Below are 11,921 nucleotides of genomic sequence, written 5' to 3' on the forward strand. Positions count from 1 at the left end.
TTTGCTGCCCCTCCCCCTTGCAGCTTAAGGCTTTTGTTTCCTTTGAGAGGAGGGTCCTGGAAGAGGGCAGGGTTTCAGGCCTGTCCCCCAGCAGTGGCTCATCACCTCCTACCCGTCACCTCCTGCTCACTGGTACCACCAATGGGGACCCTTTGGTCTCCTGCCCTACCCTGGTCATTCTCGTGGGCCCTGGGTGGAGGCCTGCACAGAATTGCTTGCAAGTGAGTGCAGACTCCTGTTGTGTCTCGGGTCCCCGGGCATCCTGGACTGAGAGGCTAGCCCACATTCAGCCTTTAGAAATTTGTTAAAATTTTAGCTGCTTTCTTCTTACTTACTTTCATGGCGACCCCCTCTTCCTCTTGTGCTCCGTCAACGATGAAACACTTTGTGTGGCCTAACTCTCCTCAGAGGAGCTTCTTACTTTTTAGAATTAAATTGCCTTGGTTGTCTTGAGACCTCAGCTTTCTAATGCATTGAAGAAAAGTTCTGAGCTTTTTCTCATTGTTAGGATGAAAGCAGCTTTCTACATCCTAAAGGGAAGCAGAACTCCCCCAAAGCCTGCTTTTTAAATCCTGGCCCTACCCTCCCTCTTGAGGACTTTCATTTCCAGGATCTTATTTGCACTTCAGCACATAAGATACAGTGAAGTGTATCTGCCACTCAGAACCTGCCACTCAGAACTGGGAGTCCAGAGACATCAAATGTGCTGCTGCAGAGTGATCAGTGAGCTTCCCCTCTGCAGAAAGTCATTCCTTGTGCCACAGTTTCCCACTTGAAAAACAAGTGTGGCCCCTCAAACGAACCTCGCACCCCTAAGGTACTTGGGATGCCCTCAGCTTTTTACAACCTTACCTCATCAGTGCCCCCTGCAGAGAGGTCCTGTGTTTTCATGTGCTTTGTCTCACCTCTCCTCACACATTTATGTGATACAAGAGCAGGTAGGTGGTGGTCTCTCCACCCTCAAAGCTGCGAGAAGCTAGAGGCCTGGATGTGAAGTATGGCCCCTGGGATCAATGGCCCAGCTGGTTCCGAACCCAGACTCTCTGACTCCAGCCTGGCCCCCGCCGGGGCTGCACTGCTGTGCTGTGTGCTAACTTTAAGGTCTCCTGGGGAAAAAAAAAAAAAAAAGCCTCCAGTCATTTGTTCAGGGTTTAAGCGATTCATTCTGTGATTCAATCCTGAAACATAAGACAGTCTGGTTTTGCAGACAAAAAACAACATCCCGAACTGGATCCCATCAGCTAGGAAGTTTTGTTTGTAACAGGTTGAAAAGTGAGCCCTGTGGCAGAGCCCCAGCCTGAGGGCTGGTGTCCTTTTGTCTCCTGCAGCTCTGGTTGGTGCCTGTGGTGGGAATTACTCGGCCATGACTTCCGTGGTCTATTCCCCGGACTTTCCCGACGCATATGCCACAGGAAGGGTCTGCTACTGGACCATCCGGGTCCCGGGAGCCTCCCACATCTACTTCAACTTTGCCTTGTTTGACATCCGGGATTCTGCAGACATGGTGGAGCTGCTGGACGGCTACACCCACCGTGTCCTGGTCCGTTTCAACGGGAGGAACCGCCCACCTTTGTCCTTTAACATCTCTCTGGACTTTGTCATCTTGTATTTCTTCTCTGATCGCATCAATCAGGCCCAGGGATTTGCTGTCTTGTACCAAGGTAAGACCCCGGCCTCGTTGGGCTCCCCTTGAACCTCATTGTGACATGTGGACCTCGGGCGCTTCTTGCCAGAAGGACTGTGCGTCAGGATCTCCCCACTCAACTTGCAGGTTTTCCCGCTTCCTATTTTATAACTTGTACCCACTTCATGATAACAGAAACGTTCTGCTGTCTTAGTCGTTCTCATGACAGTTTTCATGGGAGAGTTAAAAGACTAACTAAAAGAAAGAGCTGAGATTGGCAGAATCGGAAGGTTCCAGAGAGGTCATTTGGTCCATCCTCCTGCCTCTGAACATCCTAGCCAATCCCCAAAGCCTGGTTTACCATCTTCAGACCCTCCTAACGTGGAGCTGCACTCCTGCCCCTGGAATGTGGACACATGTGTGCTAGGCACAACTCCTTGCCCGCACATGAGAACACAGCAGGTGTCCACGACCTAGTCTCTGTCCTGGACGTCAAGGGCCTCAAGAAGAGTTCAGTCAGTGTGCGGCTACAGGAGGGAGGAGGAGGCCTCCTCACGGGTGGGACAGGCTGAAAGAACAGGTAGGATTGGGGTGGACAGATAGGAAGGAAGAGCGCCTTCAGGGCAGAGGGACCATAGCTGCAGAGGCACAAGAGCAGGAAAACGCTAAAGCACGTTCAGGTGTCCATGCAGAGACACGTCAAATGGCTCCTTCGGAGCCAGAGCCTGGCAGGTTCTGCTTTGGGGCCAGCGGGGCCAAGAATTGCCCAGAGCACTGACCCATAGAAAACTGCCTTCTCTTCATGACCAGTGCCGCCTCCTCTTCGTTATCTCCACCAGCTTTCCCCCAGCTAATTCCTTTTGATCTTGCAGCTGTCAAGGAAGACCCGCCACAGGAGAGGCCCACTGCCAACCAGACGCTGGCTGAGGTGATCACGGAGCAGGCCAACCTCAGTGTCAGCGCTGCCCGGTCCTCCAAAGTCCTCTACGTCATCACCACCAGCCCCAGCCACCCACCCCAGACCGTGCCAGGTAGCAGTTCCCAGACACCATCAAAGGGGTGGGAGCCACAGAGCTTGGGGGTAGTGCCCTTGGCGGTTACAGAAACAGAGCTCTCTCAGGTGTTTCTGTTTCCGAGGCAGGCTGGGGGTCCTGGCTCCATGACTCTGTTTGTCCTGGCCTTGGAGGGACATTTTCTCTTTACCTTGATTCCTTAGTCCTTACCTCCAGGATCCAACACGGCTGCCTTTAGTACATGGTGATTAATCAGCTAACCCAGTGTTTCCTTCGGCCCCAAGTTGTAGCTCTCTGAGTGCATCGGCAGTTGCCAGAGCTGTGTTTATTCAGTCATTCGGAAGATGTGTAAGTGCTTTAATGGTGTCAGGCTCTGTCTTAGGCACTGGATTGTACAGAGAACCACACAAAATCCCTGCCCTCCTGTGGCTGACACATGAAAGAAGAAAGACAAAAAGCAAAAGAAGTCAGATAGTCACCAGAGCTGTGAAGGCAGGTCCTGTAGGAGGTGGGTGGAGAGAGGGTGGTGATCTTATGGTTCAAGCTGGCTAACTTGCTCGGGTACGGACTGTGACTCTCTTTTCTGCCAAGAAGTTGGAGCCTTTACAAGCTGGTAGAGCTGCAGATACCATTCGCGATTCCCTGGACTAGAGGTTTTCCCCTGCAGGACTCACGGTAGGAAGTCAGGGAGGAGAGCCCCTTCCTGTGTATCCTATTGTTTGTGTATCTGTAGGATTTCACAAGTCACACATCCCATTCCTCAGATGAGGAAATGAGGCCCAGAGAATTTATGTAATTCGCCTGTGGCCGCACAGTGATTCCAGTGGTAGAGACAGAGTGTGCACCACCCCTTTCAACTCCAAGTTGAGTGTGCTTTGGACCACACTGCCTGCCTCTCTCCAGGAGGGAGTCTAGAGCAAGGTGAGGTGCTCAGAAGGTCTGGGACTCCGGGCCAGCCCAGCTTGAGCTGCGCTGCGTGGCTACCCCCACCTGCAGGGAGCTCCTCAGCCAGGCCTGCTTCTCTGAGCCACCAGGGCTCACTCAGACCTCCTTCTGAAAAGTGAGCTCACACACACAGTCCGATCACCCCTGTCTTTTGCACTTGCAGGATGGACAGTGTATGGCCTGGCAACGCTCCTTATCCTCACGGTCACAGCCGTCATAGCAAAGATGCTTCTGCACATCACTTTCAAGTGAGTATGAGAGCCACCCGACTCCAGGAGGGGAAGGCTCAGGGCTCCTCTTCTACTACGCTTCAGTTGTCAGAGAACACTTGTAATATCGGGACATGATTCCAAAGCCCTCAGTGCTGGGCAGCGTGAGGCCATAGACATTCCTTATTCTCTGTAGAGTGAAATGTACAACTGGACAAATCTCACTAGGTTTGAGGGATTGTGTGTGTGTTCCTGGGTCTAAAGGATACGATTTCAAGGAGGATTGAAATAGTCTGGGCATAAAACAGGACAATTTCCATTTTTTGGCTTGTGCTGGCCCCCTGAAGAGATCTTTATATAAGAGCAAAGATTCCTAGGACAATACCAGGCATATTTCCTGATGCCTTCTAGAAACTGTGAGACATTCTTAGGAAGAGAATTCCAATATTTTATTAACTATTGCTTAATAATTATTTAAAAACAATTATTTAAGAAGCTTTTAAAAGCTTCATCCTTCAGTTCCAACCAATTTGGAAAAAAATATTTCCTCCCCTTACTTCCGCTGTTCAGGTTTAACTGTTCTGCCTTCCAGGAAAGGGGTGATTGTTCATGCACTGATGTTTGTGTGCCTACAGAGGGGGGGTGCTAATTTTCTTAGCCTTCTGCTCTGTCTTTCCTGTGGTTCCCAGTCCAGGCTCTCTCCATTTCTTTTCTTTTCCTCTCCATTTCTTTTCTTTTCCTCAGTAAACCTTTTTTTCTCAGTTTTACTGAGATATAATTGACATAAGGGCTCTCTCCATTTCAAGGCTTTCCTGAGCATTGGTGTCCTGTAAAAGCTACCTTTTCCCTGACCTTCTGGCTTGCTCTGTGCCACAGACTTCTTTGTACATTAAATGCCGTCTCCTCCATTGCCCTGTAAAGGCTGCCCTTGGCCTCTTTGGCACCACCCATAGGCCTCTGCACCCTGCACTTTACATTTTTCAGTGGAAACAATGTCCTTGTTATTGTCTACTGAGCTTCTATATCTGTGTTTCTCTTTCTTTTTTTTTTTTAAGTCCCAGTTCACACGTTCTGGGGAAGCCTCTCAGGCACAGTCCCGTCTGCATGTCCCCCACAGCAGGGAGAGCGCAGGACATTCTCTCTAGGGCCCAGCACTTCACCGCACGCTGAGGCCCCAGAGCCTGTGTCTGACTCCCATCTGACACTGAGCCCCTCTGCAGCTTCCCTGTCAGGCAGTGCCGGGGGCTGGCACAGGGGCAGGGCAGGTGTGGGCAGAAAGGCAGGTCCCAGTCCAAGAAGAGCAGGCTTGCTTTCATCCTGTTTAGCTAGGTGGGTTTCCGAATAAGTGTCATTTGAAAAGAGTTCTTCTGCTTAAAAAGAAAGAAGTATTTTGAAAACTCATAATCTCTCAGGCCAGCCTTTTCCAGATTTGAATAATCCTGCCAGCTAGAAGGTTCTTCATTACACTGAGCTGGAACCTGCCCCACTGCACTGCCATCCCACAGGGCGCAGGTCATCCACGAGGCGGTCCCTCGGGTCTCTAAAGGCAGCTATGAGGTTTCCTGAGGCCTCGCCTCACCGAATGTCCCATTTTATAGGTGCAGGTATCTCATGAGATGGTAGGTTGTTTCGGACGCTTTGTTCTATTCTACTTGAAAAATTAAGTTATTTTTGTTTGACAGATCCCATCGTGTTCCTGCCTTAGGGGACCTTAGGGGCTGTCGTCAACCAGGGACGTCGGGGGAAATCTGGAGCATTTTTTATAAGCCTTCTACTTCGATTTCCATCTTTAAGAAGAAGCTCAAGGGTCAGAGTCAACAAGATGACCGTAATCCTCTTGTGAGTGACTAAAACCTCCCCGCTCCGTGCCCAGGACATGAGATCCCTCTGAGCTCAAGGCCTCTGGGGACCACTTCTCCCGTGGTTTCCTTTGACTGACTCTTCCTGCCTCTCCCTCGGCCTCTTCTGGGGCACCGGCCACAGGGGCAGCATAGCCTGAATTCGACCTGCTTCATCACTGCACTTAGGAGAGAGACTCACGGTCCCACGGTCCGTGCCTCCTGCATCTCTCTCTCTCTGATCTAGGAACAGGGTGTCGGGACAGTGGGACTGAGATGACAGAGATGGTTGTGTCTAGCACTGGGCTCAGGTACGTTCTAGACAACTGTCAGGTAGTGGGTAGGTAGTGCTTCTTCTCAGTTTTGTCCACACACAGATCGCTTTCTCCTGGTCTTTATGGTTTGGAACAGGCTAGGCAGAGAGAGTTCTGAGGCTGTCCTGGGGGTTGGCCCCCCAAAGCATGACGGAAGCCCACGCTCTGTGCTGACTCTGGGACTTTGCTCTGTGGGCTCCGGGCGAGAATGGGCTGCCTCCAGCCTGGGAGGGCCTGTCATGTCAAACCTGACACCTTCACCCATGGGCTTCTTTCTATGGCTTCTTCTGCAGCTCGGTGACCAGCAGACAAGTTTGAGGGGTGGTCATAGGAAACATCCATTCATTTATTCATGCAGTAGACTTTACCAAAAGCTTTTCTAGGTGCTCAGTAGCTCCTTGTTGGGCTGGATTTGGTGACCTCTCCCCCAAGCAGCTCGTCCTGTGGAGCCTGAGCCAGGCCCCATTTCGGGATTCCTAAGCTGACTCTCAGTTCAGAACAGGGAGTGTAAACGTGGTTGAGCATCCAGGAAGCAACGTGTGACACAAGGTGCCAGCAGTCCCTCCTTTAAGTGTCCCTTATTTTGAAAGAGGATGAAAAATTTCCCATGGCCTGTGCTCTCTGCGGCCTCCATGATTCTTCTTATGGGGACAGGGTGGGCTTCGGAATGGCTCAGTGGGGAAGGAGAGGCCTCTTGTCCCTACTCCCACACCCTCTGCCCCCCAGAAGGGGAGGGGAGCCGCAGAGAGTGGCATGCGGAGTGGAGAGGGAGGGTGTGGGAACGGCAGCCCCACTGAGGAAAGGCCTCCGAAGATTGAGAGCTGCAGTGGCCGCGGGAGTCAGTGCCATCCCGTCCAGAAGCCCCGCCGCCCGTCCGAGAGCAGCCTCGTCCACAGCACCCGGGAGGAGCACCTGGGACCCCGAAGGCCGGGCCTGGCCTCTGTCGGAGTGTGGCTCGCCGGCAGGCACTCGAGCCTTGGGCCTCGTTGTGCCTCTGGCCTCACAGGTTCCTTGTTTGGGGCACTTTGCCCCCCTCGCCGAGCCCCTGAGCTGCTGCCTGCTGTGGCCTTCCCTAGGGGTCTGCCACACCGGCAGGCGTCTGCGCCCAGCTCCCAGAAAGACAGAGGGCCGCGTGGGGCCAGCTGGGAGGCGACACTGGCAACCAGGAGAGACACTGGGAGCTAGCAGGGTTGGCGAGGTGCGTTTGGAGGGGGAAGTGCCACGTGTCCGCGGGAGAGCGGGGGCACTGCCCCAGGCACCGGGTGAGGCTTTGATCTGGAAAGGGCGGTTACCCTGAGCAGCTGTCTGCCGGCCCCAGGGTCTGGAGACAGGCCTGCCGAGTGCAAGGACCACTGGAATATACTGACGTGTGCAGTCTCCCCTCCAAGCTATTCCTGGCCTTTATGGAATCTCCTCTCAGACACAGGTGTCAGGTGTGTGCAGTCACAGAGGGCCCTGTGCTGTGAATAGGTCCGCGCAGCAGAGGGACTGTGGAATCCCACCCGGGAGGGGTCCACCCGGCCAGGGGCAGTTGCTCGCAGCCGTGGGCTCCCTCTGATCACTGGCCTTGGTGCATCCTGTGGGCCCGCCTGCCCTCTTCACACTTCGTGACTTCAGGTCACGGTGTGTCTGAGCACCTGGAGCAGCCCTTTTTCAGAGATCCCGGAAGGGCTGTGACCCCGGTGTTGTCCTTCTTGCCACCCCAGGCACAGCCCAGCACCCTGGGACCCACTTACCATCCCGGGAGCAGCCCCGGGAATCCCAAACCGGCCTCAGGACAGCATGGGGGGAGAGGGCCATAAATTGTCCCAGGCCGACCTCTGTAAGCGTGATCCCTCAGAGGGCCCCCCGCAGCTAAGTAAACACTGGAGGCATCAATTGTCCCAGAAGAGAGGAGATGTACACCCAGGAGCACTGAAGGAGGAAGCACTTGATCTGCTAAGAAACCACTTTAGAGGCAAAGTGGGGGTTGGAGGGGACTGGAAAGGGGTGACCCTGAGAAAAGGGTGAGGCGCCCCCCTTTCTGGGCATGAGCGAGGTAACCAGGTTGCTGTAACTTCTGAAGTGTGGGCTCTGGCTCAAGACTCCAGTCGGCCAGAAACCCACAACGCAAGGATCAAAGCACTCGCAAGCACAGCTGTCCTGGCCCTTAGGCCGAACCCATGGGTGGGCACGGCCCCACCCGCATGGCCCATCGTCAGCCCCAGGCAGGAGTGGCCTGACCTGCTCAGTGTCCGGCCAGGTCGTCCTGACACCAGCAGGGCATGCAGCCTGTCACCAAGCCCCCATGCTTCCTGGCACTTCATCTTCCCTAGCACTTACAGGGGGACGGTCGCCGAGGTCCCATCCCCTTGTCTGATGAGCACCCCAGGCCTCCTGCAGAGCCTGGCGGACCCCCACTCTGTAGCCCGGTCAACTGCTGCCCTCTTGGGTTTCCAGTCTTCTCCTTGCTGTTTGATGTCCGCTTTTGCTACCACCTTGGGAATGTTTAACCTTTTGATTGTTTTCCTCTGGTGTCTTTGTTTACCCTCCTCACTGTTCTACCTCCTGGCCAGGGCTCTCAGCTTAGCTACCCTGGCCCAGGGTGTTTTTCAGACCTTCCAGCCCAGCTGCCTCCCCTCAGGCTGGCCGGCCCCAGGGGATGGGGCCTCACCCTCTGTTTGCAGACCCCAGGGGGCCCATCTCCCAGGTTCCCGTCTTGCCAAGTTGAACGTATTTAACGAGGCAGGAGTGGGGTGTGGAGGAAAGTCTGAGGTCAATCTACTGCTTCAGAAAGGACGTGTCGTCAGGAGCACACGGTTGGGGGGCTGCCGCCGAGGGGTCCACACAGCGCCAGGACCTGCCCACATCCAGACTCACCTTCCCGCAGGGATCCTGACTTTGGATGACAAGGCTTTATTTGTAAATATGCTCTTAATACACAACTTTGAGAATAAAATAGAAACATCATGTATTTTAAAATATAAGATGAAGTGTGACGCACTGTATACAATTTAATATATATTTTTAGGATTGTTATTTAAGAAAATGGAATGTAATGGTACTTTTACAAAAGAGAAAAATGTTATTTTTACTGTCGGGAGAAAATAAATATTCTCATTGTTGTAGAAACCGCTACGGGCCCTAGGTTGTCGTGTTTACGGGAGGCTCCCAAGCCCGAGGCCAGGAAGGTGTCGCTGGGAGGACCTCAGGCTCTCCCTGGGTCAGCGTCTTCCAGTCGCTCAGCTCTCATCGCGTCTCTGACCCACAGCCAATCTCCCGCTGGTAAGGTCTGAAGAGTTGGGATTCCAAACTCACATGGTGCACGGTGGACATAGGGTGGCCACGGGCGAGGGCACAGGGCTCTGCACTCAGAAAACCTGGGCCCGAAGTGGCCTCAGGTCGGTCAGTCCAGCTTCCCCTCTTGTAAGATGCACAGCATCTACGTCTCAGAAGGTCAAGAAGGCTAGCATGCTGCATGATTATCGTCCACATGGGTTTCCTTGCCTTTCAGAGCAGCTGACTCTTCCTCTCCCCTTTCCCCCCACCCCTTCCTTTTTATAACACGGAAGAAGCTTGGGTGTGAGTTGCCCTCTCCCGTGAGGAGCCATGCACCTCAGTGGCCCTTTCAGTGGGTCCTGTGGTCCCCGTTTGGATGATGAGGAAGCTGAGGCTCAGATAGGAGTGCGGGGCAGTAAACTAAGAGTACGGCTGAGTCAACCTGCAGGACTCAGCGCCCACCATTGGTTCACTGTGAGGCCGGGGGTGTAAAACAGGGAGCCTTTGAGGGGTTTCAGTGGAGGAGCGACGCCAGATTCCCAGTGAGAAGGATTTCCTACTTGCATTTGGAAAACAGGTTGGAGTGGGGTAAGACCGAGGGCGAGGAGGCCAGTCGGGAGATGCCGAGGCCCCCACACCAGCGCCGTGGAGGGAGGGGAGGGCCTGAGAGAGAGCCGGCCATCTCCGCAGGCCAGGGGCCTGGCTCATCCCCCAACCCCACCACCACATGACCTCGGGCACGTGGCACCCCCCAGGTGCCTGTTTTCTCACCTGTCAGGTGAGGGCAATTACAGTACTTATTTACCTCATCGAGTTGTGATGAGTTATTACCTGTGGTATGTTTTCAGTAAGTGGTGGCTGTTCCTTGTTATTTTAGAATGGAGCTGGGGGGGTGAAGAAGAAGGGAGTGTCTAGGGTGATGCCCAAGTATCCTGACTTGGGTGCTGCGGGGAGAGAGAGGCCAGTCTTTTCGATAAAGGACGTAAAAGGCACCGGAAGAGAGAGAAGACACGCTGAGTTCTGTTTGGGCTGAGTCCAGTGAGGTCCTGTGGGACATGGAGGCAGAGCTGTCAGGCCCGGACAGGCAGCCTGAGACCCAGGGAGGGTCAGGCTTGGGTTCCACAGCCCATGGAAATGGGGACACAGATGACATCTCCGGGGTGTGTCTGGGGCCACCCAGGAGGCTGCTGAGGACAGTGTCACGGACACACTGAGGCAGATGACGGGGAGCCTGGGCAGGAGTGGGGTGGGGGGAGCTGGCTCGTGGGGAAGGAGAGGGGGCAGCCCCGGAAGCCAAGCTTTGGACCCGCCTGGTTCAGTCACACAGCCACTGCTGGTTCTGGGAGCCCCGGGTCCAAATTCTCAGGAGGCAGTTTGCTGGGGGAGGTCTCCCTGCTCTAGCCGGTTATGGCAAGGAGAAAAGGGGGCACGTTACCACCGCCTCAGATGCAGACGTGTTCCTCAGAGCAGTGCCTGGACCACTTGCCTCAGAATCCCTGGTGTGCTTGTTCGAAATGCAGGTTCCTGGGCCCCACCCCAGACCCGCCAGAATCCCTGGGAAGCTTCTGAGTGATGCCGACGCTCACTGAACTGTGACAGCCCTCTTGTTTGAGACGTTTGGTCGGTAGTCACCTTTTCCTCTAAAACGAATCATCCACTCATAGGCAGTGGCCTTAAGTTCCACTGGCTGCTTCTTCCACCATCCACAGTGTATTGGTTACTCGACTTTGAAGGCCGTATCACTCCAGAGATTCACTGCGGAACAGAGAGGGGCAGGGGAGGAGCACTGCGCAGCACAGCAGTCATTCCAGACACTTCTCCAGAAAGCGCTGCCTTGACGTGAGGTTTGTGTCCCCCTCCCGCTGTCCCCTCCCTTCCTGACCTCGGCCTGCGCCCAGGCAGTCAGCCCTAACCTGCTGTGGCCGTTGCCACATGATGGCACCTCACAGGCCAGCTTCACTTGAGTGTTTGTCTTCTCTGAGCTCTCCTCTCCCATACGCGCTTTCCTTCCCTGAAGGAAAATATTTTTAATGGCTGGTGGAAGACAAATGGGGCAGCCTAGCTGGTGAACTTCTTAGAGGTGGATCCGCCTGCAACAGAAAAATAAATACACGCAGCCAGGATGCACACCACTGTCCTGCCTAAAGCAGCGCCAGGAGGAGCCCCCAAAACCCATCTGAGTGGACTCTGGAGATTGCTGACATTGACCTCATCTCCTTGTTCCGAACCTGCAAGATGGGACACTAAAACCCACCCATCTGGGAGCCAGCACCAGGGCAGCATCAGCACCATCCTCTGTCAGGCAACCAAGACCCTTCTTCCTATGGAGATGAAAGGGCTGGACAAGGGTGACCTTGTCTCCAAGCTTGGGGGTCATGTGATCATCCCCTCTCCCCACTGGGCTGTGCGTGCCTGAAGCTGCAGACGGTCTCTGGGACGCAGAGAACTGGGAAGCTTTTGTTCCTCTGGCGGGGTCGGGTCCCCATGGGGGATTGTTTTTGCTTGGCTGAAAGGAACACTTTGGGGATAGAATATTTCAACCTCAAGAAGCAGCAACATTTGCTTGTAGCTGGAAGTCTCCCGTCCTGGTCTCCAGCTGTTGTCTGGAGCCACCAGATCCCTGCTGAATGGGACTACACCCGGCAACTGGGCGCAGACAGCACCGGGCTGGGCTGGCCGTGGACCAGCCTGTGTCCGGGAGGCCCGTCTCCAGGACAGCC

The 11,921-nt window shown here is 54.3% G+C and overlaps 1 protein-coding gene across 3 annotated transcripts in view; it reads left to right on the plus strand.

Annotated features, from left to right (window-relative positions):
• The window catches only part of KREMEN1 (kringle containing transmembrane protein 1), a 66,980-nt gene extending 55,967 nt beyond the window's left edge, over positions 1 to 11,013 (plus strand). Inside the window, exons 6-11 of one of the 3 annotated variants that reach the window (XM_081252189.1) lie at positions 1,329 to 1,661; positions 2,497 to 2,658; positions 3,746 to 3,830; positions 5,474 to 5,630; positions 9,052 to 9,207; positions 10,911 to 11,013. In XM_081252189.1, the coding sequence (XP_081108315.1) occupies positions 1,329 to 1,661; positions 2,497 to 2,658; positions 3,746 to 3,830; positions 5,474 to 5,630; positions 9,052 to 9,186 (872 nt within the window). In that variant the 3' untranslated portion in view covers positions 9,187 to 9,207; positions 10,911 to 11,013. Of the gene's footprint in view, positions 1 to 1,328; positions 1,662 to 2,496; positions 2,659 to 3,745; positions 3,831 to 5,473; positions 5,631 to 9,051; positions 9,208 to 10,721; positions 10,804 to 10,910 lie in introns of those variants that run through there. The other 2 variants (XM_081252190.1, XM_081252191.1) reach the window with 2 other exon arrangements.
• Positions 11,014 to 11,921: the final 908 nt, after the last annotated feature.

The sequence above is a fragment of the Mesoplodon bidens genome (genome assembly GCF_964165515.1).
Source record: "Mesoplodon bidens genome assembly, chromosome: 13".
Classification (NCBI taxonomy): Eukaryota; Metazoa; Chordata; class Mammalia; order Artiodactyla; family Ziphiidae; genus Mesoplodon; species Mesoplodon bidens.